This window comes from Loa loa, assembly GCF_000183805.2.
Source record: "Loa loa unplaced genomic scaffold supercont3.508, whole genome shotgun sequence".
NCBI classification, from domain to species: Eukaryota; Metazoa; Nematoda; class Chromadorea; order Rhabditida; family Onchocercidae; genus Loa; species Loa loa.
The window spans coordinates 20,146-35,826 of record NW_018108688.1 but is presented as its reverse complement, the minus strand read 5'-3'; the positions used below and the strand labels follow the sequence as shown (position 1 = coordinate 35,826).

Here is a 15,681-nt window from a genome sequence, read left to right as displayed (position 1 = left end):
AAATTTTCCATTGCTGTTGTTACCCATCTTAATGGTGTAATTGTTGTATTAATTTTGCTATTGGTGAAAATTATTTTCAAAATAATTTTTGAAATCAACTTTTAACATAGCAACACATGTTTGTCGAGTGCTTTCAGGAATTTCCTGAAAAAAGAATACAATTAATTATTTATTAATTGTTAAACATTTGCAAAAGTTAATTATGATAAATAAAGCATTGATTATAATCAATACAATTATATGCTATCAGCAAATGCTACTATTTATGTCATGAAAATTTGATAATATTTTTCACGTTACAGTATCATTATTACGTGAAAAAAATTTATGAAAGATGTTGAAGAAAAAAACAAAATATTGAAATATTGTTTATTATATGATTATTAAAGTAGTTATTGTATGAGATACTGTAGCTACTGTAGCTTTTACTGTAGTTTCATAAAAAAAAAAAATTATTGTATATGAATATGAGAAATATTGGATAAAGAGAGATGGTAAGAAAAATTTTCGAAAGAAATTTATTTATCCAAATGAATAGGTAAATAAAAACAAAAAAATGGGCAATATTTGATTTTTTATATTTTATAGTATATGCTTATATGAAGAGTTATTCAAATATATAAATAATAGTAAATAAATTAAAACTAGAATTAATTAAAGGAAATATTTCTCTGATTTTTTTTTCTCCCAAACGAATTCTAATAGATGCTAAAAAAAGAAAAAAAGATTGAGAAAGATGAAAAGATAAGATTGAAAAAGAAAAAAACTAATATAATTAAGAAAAAAAAAGGGAAGAAAAAGGAAAAGAGGAAAATTCCTATCAATTATATGATAAGTTTTTATAAATTAAATTAATTAATTAAATGATAAATCACCGTTCGAAGTTGTACAATAAAATATAATGATGTCCCATTAATTAATGGATAACAATTAGTATCAGTGCATAAATTTGATTCACGTAATATTTCGCCATCTTCTGTTTGTATACCATATTGAAAAGCATCTTGTTCATTAATCTCTAATTCACTTATTTCTAACATTGGTATAATAAAATTGGATGTATTAAATGGATTAGCTGGTACCAAACGAACAAATATTTTTGATATACGATCTTTTTCACCAAGTAATGGTAAATATGCTAAAAATATTAAAATAAATTAATTTTTTTTTTAATTAAATCAATTTTATAATCTTGTTAAATTTATTCTTAACTTTTTTGTTTTTTTTTTAATTAAATTACTTTTTTTTTTGCTTTTATTATTATTAATAATAACAATAATTAATATATACATACAAATATTTTTATCTTTCATTAATGCTGTCGTACAAATCATACGAGTATTATCTGTTTCATATAACATATCATCAACATTAAAATTCCAAATACGACCATATTCACATGTTACTGTATGATTTATATGTGAAAATTGAATAACATTTTGTGTTATATTACCATTATTACGTGAAAAATCAACAAGTATTCCAATATTATCATTTAAATAATAAAAACGATGAAATCGCTGCAATTAAATTTTTATTTTTTATTAAATCATCTAAATTTTGTTTTTTTTTATTTTTTCCTTATTTATCAATGTATATATACACGTATATTTGTTTTAGCAGTCTTCTTTTTATAATTAAATGAAAATAAAATCTTATTTTTATTAATCAAAAATAGAGGAATTGATTGAAAGTTACAAATTCTTATATTTTATCAAAATATCTGCTAAATAAACTTTTATTCTTTTAAATTTCCACTTGTTATATAGATATATATTTGATTTAGAAATTAATAAAAGATAAATGATGTTATAAATAATATAAATTTATATTATAATTTAAAAATTATATTATCAATTCTTTTTTTAGCTCATTCTAAATTTCTATATGAAATAAAAAAATTTTTAAATACCTTAAAAGGACCACATGTTGAGATATATTCGGTTGTTGTATCAAGTATAAAATCCGAAACAATAAAATTATAATTGTAAAAATGAGTTTCAATTGGTCGTGTTTCGAATACTTCCACACGACTAATATATACTCCATAACGACCAGATGGTGACAAAAAGCAACAACATTTGGATGCTACACTTCTATCATTTCTAAATTATACAGAAATGATACTTTTGGAAAATATCTCAACAACTACTGTAACTAAAATTAAAACATCCATTACATTTAAAAAAAAAAAAGCCGAAAACTGATGATAAATCAATTGATGAAATATGGAATATATTCTTGATATTATCACATTTTCATTTGATAATATATCCCTTTTGTTATCACCAATGAATGCTTAGCTTATCGGGATTTCTCAAAAACATTCATGGTGAAATTCATTAGCATTTATTTATTAATTATGATAAACCTCATTAATTGAGTTGGTGATAGTTCCCGAAAAAGCATATTTTCGTCACGTCCTCAAATCAACTAAGCAACTACTGATTGATTTAGCAAAAAAAAAGGAAAAATATTAAATTTTGATTTAAATACATCCAGAATTGTGTGATTTTTTGCATTTGTTTGATTAAATTATCCATTATTAAGACAAATTTGCATATCGATTACATTCAAATTTGCATATCGATTACATTTATTTTAAATTTATTTTTTTTCACTTTTTTATTTCTATTCAAAAAATTCAAGCAACACAATTTACGTAATAATAGTTATATCATTATTACTACTGTAAAATTATACTTTATAATCATTATAATTATCGGCAATGATTACAGCTAATGATAATTATTGATAATTATATGCTACTACTGCTCATTACATTTTTATATAAAATTTCGCTCATGAATAAATTAAGAGAAATTAATAAGACAGTATCGAAATATGATCCATTACAATATGTAAAGTAAATTAATGAGCAATCCATGTTTAATTGAAATAAACTAACTAATTATTAAATTAGATGATAGATGAAAAGTACCGACAGCAGATGATGAAACTTTTGTTATTTAGTAAAAATAATTATAATTATGATAATGAATATGTATTTCATTTTCATATTAGCATTATCAATTCAAAAATAATCGCTACTAAATGTATGGTAAAATTTTAATCAAATATTGTGATGAATTTTTATGAATATCATATCAAACATATTTGCATTTTTTTCTTATTTTTAAAAATAATAATATCATTTCATTAAATTTATTCGAATTCCATTCACATTTATTCAACATAATAGATATCTTTTGAGTATAAGATTTATGCAATCAGTTTTCATCTAATTAGTTCAATCTCATTAAGCTAATAGTTGAAATCTACCAACCAAATTTTTACGGTCATTATTTCTTAGCATATTTCGGCTAAAGATCAAAGAGTTCTAATTAATTAATTTAATGTTATGCAGTCTTATATAGCAGCAGATAATTGCTCTATTACTATTTAATGATCTTCTTAATCAGTTGCTATAATTACAAGAACGAAATGTATCTTCTATATTTATGCCAAATTCTTGATCACTTTTTCTCACATGAAGCCATTATCATTTGATATCACTTCATTATCACTATCATTTCATTTAGAAGTATTTCAAATTTTGATCATTTCTAAAATTTCATTTATCATCGTGGTAAATTATAAATTTAAAGTTGCGAAAATATATGTTTCACATGCTACCGTATAAGTAATGAAATTAAAGAATTGCAAATATCGAGAATTAAATAGCAAATATTGAGATATTCTGGAAATGTTTAGCAAAATTAGACGGTTAAAATGTGTCATGTGTTAAACAGTAAAAAAAGTATTATTGTTCCATAACTGATATGTAAATTTTGTCTTAGGATTTTAGAATTTTGATAATATATTTGTTCATAATTTTAATATGTAATGTCCTTTTTGCTAGAATTTTTCGCAATAATATGAATTCAGAAAACTATTACTATTCTGAAAGACATTTTCCAAAAAATTTTTCTTTTTTATTATAACACATAACGTCATCTTATTTAACCCGATTTTAGCAATGGTGATTGAAAATGACGGAAGAAAAAATTGATAATCTCGAATAGTTTTTTGAAAAAAATAATAATTTTAAAATTTTCGCAGCAATCAAACATTGTTGACATTAAGAAATAATTTATTAGGAACGATTCAAGCATGAAACGTATGGCTGGTATAACCTAATATAACAAGCATATAGCTATAGTGATACTTCGCAATCAGAAACATAAGCATCACGTGTTCTACGGAGAGGGATTTCCGGTTGTGATATTATAAACATAACCTAAATAATTTTGTTAGCTTTAAAGTTTAAATAAATGTGAGCGTCACCGACTATAAATTAATAAATTATATTCTTCTCATTTTTCATAATTAAAAAGCACTCAGCTTATATTACACAAAATACTACATAAATAGTAATTTTTATATCAAACTAGAAGCACCATCATATGAACTAGAAAGAAATCATTTTAGATTTTAGTGCATGCAGAAAATATTGCACATACAGCATTGAAGAAAGCTGAAATATACAGGAAAAACAAAAAAAAATTTTTTTGGGATAGTAAAACACCTCACTTGGTAAAAATTTGGTTAAAAAAATAGGAGAGAATTAAACATTCAAAACAATTTTGACATGAGTCAAAAGAAGGGAAGACTATTTGCCACAAAATGTTATATAAAATCAATGATGCCACGTGTAAGCGCCATAAGGAGATCCCAATTTGTATGGTTTTTAATCACTTCATCATCAACCCATCTGACATAGTTACGCTTAAATCGATCACTTAGTTCCACTTTTGTACCCAATAATGACTGGAAACTATTGTTCATTGGTTCAAATTCATTCATATCAACATTATCCAAATAGCTATCACCCGGAGCTGAAGATTCTCCAACTTCTACAAATAAAGCAACGTTTTTATCGATGTATTTTATATATACAGTCGAAAAATCGATAATTCCACACAGTAATTCATATTTAGGTTATCTAATTTTCAACCGGTAATGACTCTTCTTCGCAGTACCGGTGGGAATTCTGGAGTACCCAAAAAAAATGATGATATAAAGAAAAAACGTAGCAGTGGCTCTCATATTAATCTTAAACGATTCTCCATAATGACTAGTTGATTACATGTTTCAATTCTTGCGACAACGGAAAAATAATAAACCTTTAAGCCTCATATTAATTTTATAATACGGCTTACCTAATGCAAACGCAGAATACAAACGAGCATAACGTCTCGAATTAAATCTTTCTACCGCAGTTTTTAGTGCCGCTTCTTCATTCTGGAAATCCCACGATTTCGAACGAGTTTCATTTGCATATGCCCAGTCATCATTCAATCTAGAAGTACGTTATACACTTTTTAACATGAACAAACAAATGCTACCTGTAGTCGATTAGCGAACTTATAGCATACTAGTCAACAGTACGATCAAGTGAGAATTTGCGACACTTGTACAATACAAAGGTAGAGAAAATACCGTCTTCTCCAATAATTATTTATATTTCGATCCTATTTTCATTCCACCTCCGCATCTACAAAATAAGAAAAATTCACCTATGCCGCACTTTCGTATAAATCGCTGACATAATTTCCATATTTGTTCGTCTCCACTGTCGTCCAAGATATCGAGCTTGCATTTTGAGCAATTTCAATACATATAACTGGAACACTGCCTAAAAAAAGCAAACCAAATTCAAAAAAATTCTACTGTAATGTCAAATTTGGACCTCATGTTTTTGTTCTGGCCAAAAAAATTATCAATAAAATAGTCGGGGTTCAGATGTGGAACAAGTTCTAAATGATCAACTTAATAAATGTTCTGTTTTATTAATAACAGATTCTTTATCGAACGTCTCGCTTATTTCTACATACAGAAAAATAAACCAATGCTGCGGACAACAAAAAGTACTGCATTCACGCCAAAATAAAATGAAGTGATCGCCTATTATTAAGTGATATCATATCAAGCCATTCTTCGTTCGTTATCGACTCAGAAAATCAGATAAGAACTGGAACATTGTAAGGAAATAAGAATGAAACGACAGATTAATTGATTTGCATATTCGCGATTATATAATAACAAACCAATTTAACCCTTAATGAGCGTTTTAAAATTGGTGCAGATTTGAACACTACGAGCATCATCGTGCGTGCATGTTTCCATTTAGTTAATTTATTCAAAACACGCAGAAGATTGATGGCTGAGAAAACATTACGCCATAGATAGTATGATGGTGATTGCGAATCACTGTCTTCGAGATTATTAATATCCAATACTGGCCATTCTTCTGTAATAATATTGCATAGGTAAAAAAATTTTAATTCAACAATTCTGAATTTATTATCAAAATCAGGAAGTATCCGACCTCCTCATACTCTTGAGAAATGAATATATATCAAGTGGTGGTCTAGCATTCATCTGCCTGTAGCTCCAAATTGGAATCTCCACTGCGTATGATACACATTTTAAGCAACGGAAGGGATAGTTGCCATGTTACTCACGAATATTAAGAAAGAAGTAATGGAGGTAATGAAAAACGAAAGACTAAAAAGGCAAGGACGAAAGATCGAACTAAACAATCAAGTGAAAAACAGAGATCCAAAGATGGAAGAAAGGGGAGAGAAAGAGAGGGAGTTGAGATTGGGCTGTATATTTTGGTTCATCAACTAATTCAAAAAAAAAAAAGAAAAAGAAAAAAAATTGTTTCTGCACTGAACTGATCTTGAATATCATGAATTTTCCAGCAACATAAAATTAATTCCGACAAACATCAAGTAAAAATTCACCATGATTCCGTACATAGTAAAGTGGGGCGTGTGGATAATTGTACGGTGGCAGTTCATGTTTCGACTGTATATATCGAACCATATTTTGATCCATAAATTTCAGGATCAGCGGGATGCAGTTGGCGAAAACAAGATGTTGTCCGATATATTCAAACTGGTAAATGTGATTTAATCGAAAATGCTTCATTAGTAATATTAGAATCGCGGAAGAAGCTTTAACCATTATCTAAAAATTTAGAAATGCAGTATGAGATATTTCGGCAGAAATTTTAAGTTCCAAAAACTTTTTTCTTTTAAATTATGAAAAGACTTGAATATACTTACTTCCTACATAAACTTGCTGTACTTCGCTGTTTTAATGAATGAATGCTAAAATAAGAACCACCTCTTTGTGTCGGTTAACATCGATTGCAATACGAACGCTTTGTTCAAGCATATTGGAGAGTGAACTATCAAAATTAAGTGAATTTGACAGTATCTCATTATTATCCGTTTCAGGTGTAAGCACATCCGACAATATATTGATTGCTTCACTTTTTGCCTACAATTAGGAAAAATTACAACAATGCCTCTAGACTCCCTAACAACAGCCTCACCATATGCTTAGTTTCACTTATTCTTATGATCGAAATCAGCATGAATATCTTATCATAAAGTACAGCGATCCCTATTGACACCACACTACATGTTGTTAAGTTCCGAATGGAAGAGATTTCAATAGCCATAACCTTACAAATAGAACTTAACCTTTGAAGAAGGTGCAGCAGCCAGCAGTACTTTTAATAAAGCAATAATGTATTGACTTAAATTAGGCAACATCATCCGATACAATTTTTCAGCACTCGTCATTGGAATATTATCTTCTCGCTGTGAAAACATATATCGATTTAATTCTTTTTCTCGATTTGCCTGCAAATAATTAATTTGCATCACTCATAATCATCAGCAAAGAAAATGAAAAGATGTTGAAGCTCTGAAATCTAAAAAGTCTGCAACATCATTTATAGTAGAATATCGATAAATGTCATACTTGTAATTCACCCAGTGAAACATAGACATGACGACGTAATGCTTCGATACTTTTTTGGATTGGTAATGGTAAACCAAATACTGTCCTTGAATCATTCGATAAACGATAATTAAAAAATTTCATTCTGAAAATTACACCAAAAGCCAATTTAATTTAATTTTATCCGATCCTCTATCATCACCATAACCTTTTATATATAATGCAATTTTAGTACTACGAAACCTGACAAGCAATTGCGAATTTATCATAACAAATACAAAAACAAAAAATAGGGACGATACTAATCTTTCATACTGTAGCAATGTTTCGATATCAGAAAAATAAAAAAATGCTAACCTTTCACATTGTAAAAATGTTTCGATATCTTCATCACGAACTTTCGAATTCCACGGCAATGATGTGCGAAAAAGTATATCCATAGGTGGTGGTGTACTTGCGACCGGTGTATGATCACCGGTATATGAACTTCTGCAACATTTGAAGTTGAATACATCTTCATTATAACAGTGATATGGAAGTATGATGCTATATTTCCCACAATTTTCATTGAAATTCTGAAGATCTTCCAAAGTTCTGACTAAGTCAGAAATGTCATAAAGGATTACATAAAATTCAATACCTAAACAGACCTTACAAAAGTTTAACTAATCAAAAACATACCGCATTAACGGATTTGGACGATCCAACCTGCTCCTCATGTGTGGTATTTCTTCCGTGACGAAAACAGGAGCTAAAACACTGATTTCACCAAAATAATTACTACAACGATCTCAAATTGAATTTTCATTGGTTTTCTACCTCTGAAGGCTTATTATAAATGCTCTATTCGTTTCATTCTTCTAAATTCTTCGCTTTAATCGAAACTTCTGAAAGCCCAACATTTTCGAAATCAATAAGTACCTGGGGTTTGAGGTAATTCTTCAACTACCAAATCGGTTAAATCATTTGCGTCTATAGTAGCGCTGTTGTTAGGCAAACCTAAATCTATTGGCATTTGATCAATTTCTGCATATTCAGATCCCATTTTATCCAGTTCTCCATCGTCTTTGTCTGCAAATTAATATGATTTCGTAATTTCGCAACTCATTTCCCTATTAATATGATTTAAGTTCTCCATCATCTTTGTCTACAAATTAATATGATTTCGTAATTTCGCAACACATTTCCCAGTGGCATTGCACCAGTAAAATCAGAAAAGACCTTACAAAAAGCTGGAAGCAACCAACCTTCAAGCGAATTAGAGGCAGTACAAGCAAACTGACGACAAATTAACCGAGCTGAAGGATGAAGCGTTCTCTTTGGACGAACAATACCTGTGACAAATCAGAATCGTTAATGTAGTCCAAATTAGAATTTATGGATTCAAGAAATTCACGCAGTATAAGTAAACAAAATCTAAGATCCAAGAATTCACGAAAGTTCGAGTGCAAATCACCTTGATTTTGCTCCGAATCATTGCCATTTATCGAAGATGATTTCATTGCACTTGCTACAAGGAGTGTATCTTCAATTGAGCTCAAATTTGCTGCTGCTCGTTTAGCAGCTTTCCCTTCACGCAACTCCTTCCAACCACCCAATATTGCTAGAAGTATTTTCCAGACCAGTAAAAGGACCTGCAAATACATTTTTAATTAAATTGAGTTTTAAAAAAAAATTTCTTTGAATCTCATAAAATCTGAAAAACCTAAAATCTGAATAATCCCCATGAAAAAAAATCGGAATAGTTATAATAAGTACCACCCAAAGCATAGCAGCAGTCATATTATCATATTACATCTTCTCCAATAACCGAGTGAACTAAGCTAAACAATCCAGACTGCTGATAACATATTCGGGATCAAAATGCCAGTGTGCAATTCGCCAATATGCAGTTGTAAACCGTTACTAGTGATTTAATTACATTGGATTGAAAACATCACCTTTTTCATTGGAAAGTGAGGACTACTCCCGTGGCAGAAAGCAGGCATCATTTCGAGTAAAACCATAATCAACGACATATCAGCGTCCTCGATCACTTCCTCTAGAAATGTTTGGTATGATTAAAACAATAAAATGTAAGTGGGACTTACAGGAAAGAAAAGCAAAACAAAAACAAAAACATACAAACTAACCAATTTCTGCAATAAAATCTTTCTTCAGCGAAGCATATCGAGATTTCTTATCTGCGGGAACAACAAGTTCAAACAAATCTGATCGTCGTATCGACTCTACCATATGATATAAGGCACTTAGTGTCACACGCAGTGCTTCATTATCAGCCATCGTAGCACTTCGTCGATTATTCCGCCTTTCCACTATAAAATGGCTTGATTTATTAGAAAAGTTTGAATCTAGTAGAGAATACCGCACCTGTATCAGTTTTGTAAATAAGATAGCGTGATTTCGAAATCGAAAAACAATAAAATAACGAAAAATATTAATCTAATTATATCATTCTTTATATCTAACTATATCATTCTTTAAAAAAATAATAATAATAAGCCGCTGATATTCTTCCAGATAAATTTTTATGAAAGCTCTAAATGTTTAAAGTTGGAAATCATGATTTAAACATTATTGGTTAGTGTAAATCGATAACTACTCTATTCCAAAAATCGTAATAAGAAATATCCATAAAGAAGGAAAATCGCACCAACACTCTCCGAAAGATCAGCGTTTGATGCTGAACGGCTGTTAGACACTGACGATGATCGGCTATATTGACCTGCTCCAACTGGTCCACCATCCCAAATATCTTGGGTTTCAGTCAACAGTAACTTACATAGCGCCTGATAAAAAAAATATAATTTGAAGAATTGATTTTTCCCGCGCAAGAATTCTCAACCATTCCATAATCAAAAATCGTATATTCAAAAGTTCAAATATCTTTTACCTGATAAGTTCCAACTTCATACGCTTTATAGGCATTGAGAACTCCCAGTGTTAAACATTTTTCTTCGCAGTGTCCGATACCTAAATCGTTATCAACTTCTCCTTCATTATGACCTTTGAAGGAGCCATCAATAATAATATCCCTCTCATCAACAAAATCCATATAAGTACCCTGTAATGTTGAAAGTAATAACCATATGCTGTTATATTTCACTGTCTGAAGTTACTTTCAAACCATTTATTGCCAATAGTATTACTAAAATGTAAAATAGCAACATATTCATTAAGTTTTTAAACAAACGTGCTAAAACACCAACTTTTTAACTTAAGAAATAATAATATGAAAGATACTACAATCTGTTAGATTTATTTGAAGTACGTCATTATGATAAACTGCATGCAAGTAGTCTTGTTCATAACTGGAAATGTTTACTGATAATCAGCTTAACTATAAACCTGCAATATATAAAGTATGGATCGTGCAGCATTTAATCGTATGTTTGGCTCGACTCGTTCCAACTCTTCCAGCAAACTTAATAAAACATCCTTTTGTTGATTCTCCATGAGTTCTGACCACTTGTGACCAAGCTAAGAATGATCCACGCTTGTAGTGAATTAATGAGGATAGGGTAAAGTTATTTGATAAACAGAAAATCTCAGTCTTAAAAATCACAAACCTAATATGCCACCGGCAAAAATAGTGAAACTTATGCTACCGAGATCAATCGCAAGAAATAATTAAATGACTTACAATATTTCGTAATAAATTTACCTTTCTAGATTCTACGAAATCTCGGTAAGCACGCATGTTCAATGCCCAGTCCTCCAACTCGCTGTAGGTGTAAAGTTCAGCCAGTTCTGCTGCATGTGTATCACAATCAGAGTAGACAAATTCAAAATCATTCATTTCACCTCGTGTCTAAATGTATAATCTCGATGTCTCTAAATCTAAATATCTAAATGTTAGTAATAACGATGAGTAATTTGTAGGGGAAAACAAAAATCCGCATATTAACATATGAGCACTTGAGTAAGTAACTTGGTTTCTGAATGCTAACTTCAGCAGTAATGCAGTATAAATAAAAAATGCAGTATAAATGCAGTGTAAAATGCAGTATAAAATGTACTATTATGTCCGTACGAAAGTAGCACAAATTAATTGGAATTTCCGGAGATTTCGAGTTAAAATAAAATCTCCAAATCCAATGTCAAACATAATTTGGAAAAGAAATGAAGAAAGAATGGTGAATACCGAGAAATCATTGCTTAATGGCCTCGGCTTGTTTGTTATTTTTTTGAGCTTCGGTAATTGTGCTGAACGTCTCTGTGCAAGCGCTGATTCGCAAATGTCTGTTCGATTTTCTATAATATCATTTTTCACATGCTCCACATGTTCGTTGTTAAGTTTCAAGGCGCGTGAGCCATATACTGTAAAATAATATATCAAGAAATCAGCAATAACATGTGTTACTTTTAATGCAAATTATTTGCAGAACTATTTCATCACTTCAAATAATACTTTAAGCAAGGTATAATGTCTAACCTTACAGTTATCATTATTCATGGTCTATACTTTAATTTCTGACATTTAATAAAAGTCAATTTTTGACATTTAATAATGGTATATCTTGCAGTTCAATAATTAGTAAATACCACTGCGCTAACCATCATCAGCAAAATTTGGTCTCACACGTCGCAACAATTCCGGCTTTTCCGATTCTGAAATAAGGCCTAAATCAGATCGAAAACAAATAGGCCTTCCTAAATTGCTTCAACATGCAGAATTACTTACATCGAAATGATGTAGTTACAATTAAAATTTTAATCTGTGTATGATTCAATATGCAAATTAATTCATCATATTCAGAATATTTCAGAAACTCTCTTTTTCTAAGCCATATGATGAGAGAATTGGGACTGCAAGATTGAATCCTTTCATGTTCACTAGCAAAATAAAACAGCCGTCATTACATTCAGAATCAATAACAAATTCTCAAACATTATCACGACATCCAATAAAAAGTATTTTTTTTTCAAAAATATTCTTTCTATTGCTATAATTACCACCTAAAAAATATTTTCATAGTAATAGTGTTTTCCTAATATATTTTTTTAATACATTAATATTTCTGCTACAACAAATAACTGTTACAAATAGCGAAATAACCCATGCAGTCCTTCAATGGTATTTTCTTTTACTTTAACCCCTGACTGATATTGACTGCTTATCATAAGACATATGTTATAATTTATCGAAATCGCTTACCTTATTACCACTTTCTCTCATTTATTTTTAATAAATTTTTTCTGTTTATCATTTTCGCTACTAAATAACCAATTTTCAGAATAGGCAATTCTCAAATTCATACAGCTTAAATATCGACATAATTTCAACACCTCTAGCTAAAATCTAAAAAATGCAAAAAATGAAGGTAAAGAAAAACAGAAATATATGAAGTGAGTACAAACCTTGCGTATTCATCGATCCAATGGGTTCGTTTAAATTATGTGAAATACCGCACTCTTCCTCTTCTTTCGGATGAACTTTCGTTAATGATACAATGTTAGCGCTGGAATTATGAACACATTCTGTGAATGTTTAATCTTATACATCTCATGTGTCAGCGTAACTATACCTTATTGCGCATTTCCATTTTAGTCCCCACTAATTTTTTTATACTAAACATTTACGACGAAGTAAGAGAATGTATATGGAAGTTTTGTGCAAGAAATAATTTACGCATGAGTCACAGGAAAACTGTAAAAAGATGAATATTGCTGACAAAAAAAAAGGAAAAAAACACTAACAAAATATGTAAAATATGAACAAAGAGAAGTACACGTATGGTTATAAAAATATGAAATTATACATATGAACCTTTATGTATATATGTCATAAAAAAAGTGTTAAAAAAGTGGACAGAAAAAATTGTATACATAGACAGATATACGTAACAAGGAATCATATGCATAAATATAAATAAACGCTTTACAAATCATTCGTTATATATACAAGAAATAAGCAAATTGAAAGTATGGCAAGATATTTATATTAAATTTTGCACACCTGAATAAATCAATAAACACTGTAAATTAGTATAAAGTGAAAAAAGAAATAATTAAAATAAATGACAACCGATGAAAATGGGATATCGGTGATATGGAAAACAACGAATGATGTAGAATTGTATAATAAAACTTGTTAGCAAACTGTAGGTCAATGAAAGTGAATGAATCATATTCTAATTAGATAACAATTTATAAAGGAGTTAGTTAATTAGTTGCAAAAAAAAGAAGGAACTAAAAACGAGTCATTTAATCCAACCACTCTGCTTCAATGTTTAGTATACTGAAAAAATGAAAAAAAAAAAAAACTTAAGCTATGATTGATCAGCATGATATTCTTTGGAATTCTAACGTTGATCCGTTTTTCTATCATAACGAAAACAGACTTAATTAAAACAAAGGGGTTGAAATTAATTAGGGTCGGATGAAATTAATCAAAATCAATCAAAATTAAATACGGTGATCGCTACAAACAACTGTGATAAAAAGTGCTCTGAAACGACTGGCGTGTGAAGAACGGGGCCGTGTTACATCTTGTTGCTTTTGTGGCAGTTGGTGGTATGTTGAGGTGGCAATTAGAAATTAGTGATTGCTTCTCTTTCGTTAGAGTGTTGAAGTTTTCCCGGAGAATTAGTTAAATTTGCTTATGAAGAAAGAAAAAAATCATTTTTGATTTTATTTTGTTTTAACTTCACCTTCCTAATAATTGTCATTAGTTATCTTTTTCCAATTTTATCTTTATTTTGTTTTAATTTCACTTTCCTAATAATTGTCATTAGTTATCTCTTTTCAATTTTACCTCACTTTTTCCTTATTTCATACATTTCATTATCGATCACACTACCTCATCTTTTATTAATGTTAATGAATCATAAAAATTGAAGCACTGCTATTAGTTTGATAATTCTGTTTAAGTTGTTGTTGTTTGATGACTAACTTGAACTTGAGCTGAATTATTGTTGAACCACTGAACTATATGATGAACTAACTTGAGTTGAAATATTGTTTGTTGCTTGGATCATTGATTCATCTGTTTTTCCTAAACTTAATTTAATGGAATTGATTAAATAACCATTTAGGAGTTCTACTAATTAGATTATTACCGTGTTATATAATGATTATTTTGCTAAAAGATGAATTATCAGCAACAGTAATCTTGTTTTCCGGTTGAACTCTTTTTTTCTCCTCACAGAATTTAACAATTTATAAAATTTGAGCTGAACCGGATGGGAATGTATCATTTCTTACCTTTGACTTTTGATCTTATTAGTGTTTTCCTTTACGACACTGTTTATTGTGATTAAAATGAAAATTGAATTTTTAGGAATCTGGCCGATTTAGGCACAAAAAATGCTTGTGAGAATTGATCAGTGTCACTTTCTATGAGCAATCTCTGGATTAGTGACGAGGTACGTTTTTCTTCTTGTGTTAACATTCTTTACTTTTCAACTCCTTCCTATGTTAGAGGTATGAAAATAGACGTGATGGCTGGTGCGAAGATGACGAAAAGGCCAGAAACAAAAATGGGAACCACACTGGTGCGAAAATGATGTCAAGCTGGATATGGTAATAATGACAATGCTGAATATAAAAATAGTGTCAAGAGCAGGTTTAATAGTGTTGTTGGGACTGGGCGTAATAACGGCAAGGAGACTTGATATTACCGAAAGATGAATAGATGAATAACTTAACTGGAGCTTGAAACCTTGCTTCGTAGGTTGAACAAAATGGCTTGTAGGCAAGGGTCAGAACTCTTAAAAGAGCTGCCTATCAGTGATCGGGGCTGCTGTAAGAGACTAAAATATTTGAGCAGTGGGGTGGCAAAAAAAAAAAATTTGATATCGCTTTTCGATTTGCGGGATATGTATTGTGTGTAGATCTATGCCTGTATATATATATATATATATATATATATATATATATATATATATATATATATATATATATATATATATATATATA

General features: G+C 29.6%; 3 protein-coding genes across 4 annotated transcripts in view; 1 reads left to right on the top strand and 2 right to left on the bottom strand.

The window, feature by feature from the left end:
* Nucleotides 1-875: 875 nt before the first annotated feature.
* On the bottom strand, nt 876-2,409 carry LOAG_07145 (hypothetical protein; the record flags this gene model as incomplete). The annotated part of the gene is made up of 4 exons (XM_003142679.1): nt 876-1,138; nt 1,295-1,520; nt 1,913-2,105; nt 2,372-2,409. Coding segments are annotated over 4 exons (720 nt in total), but the record flags the coding sequence as incomplete, so codon positions are not given.
* A 2,104-nt stretch (nt 2,410-4,513) lies between these two features.
* Nucleotides 4,514-13,307, bottom strand: LOAG_07144 (FAM40A protein; the record flags this gene model as incomplete). The annotated part of the gene is made up of 23 exons (XM_020447352.1): nt 4,514-4,856; nt 5,163-5,302; nt 5,520-5,638; nt 6,051-6,253; nt 6,753-6,978; nt 7,138-7,293; nt 7,500-7,661; nt 7,783-7,906; nt 8,119-8,250; nt 8,443-8,512; nt 8,683-8,832; nt 9,009-9,095; nt 9,218-9,395; nt 9,702-9,802; nt 9,894-10,076; nt 10,415-10,550; nt 10,655-10,825; nt 11,110-11,241; nt 11,426-11,572; nt 11,906-12,081; nt 12,319-12,372; nt 13,123-13,223; nt 13,285-13,307. The coding sequence occupies 23 exons, from the start codon at nt 13,305-13,307 to the stop codon at nt 4,630-4,632; spliced, it is 3,198 nt and encodes a 1,065-aa protein (XP_020302408.1). The 3' UTR covers nt 4,514-4,629.
* A 1,730-nt stretch (nt 13,308-15,037) lies between these two features.
* LOAG_12515 overlaps nt 15,038-15,681 on the top strand; it is a gene marked incomplete at its 3' end in the record, with an annotated part of 5,565 nt that continues 4,921 nt past the window's right edge. For both annotated transcript variants that reach the window (XM_020448551.1, XM_020448552.1), the window contains exon 1: nt 15,038-15,128. In XM_020448551.1, coding sequence (XP_020301315.1) covers nt 15,102-15,128 — 27 coding nt within the window. In that variant the 5' untranslated portion in view covers nt 15,038-15,101. The remainder of the gene's footprint in view (nt 15,129-15,681) is intronic.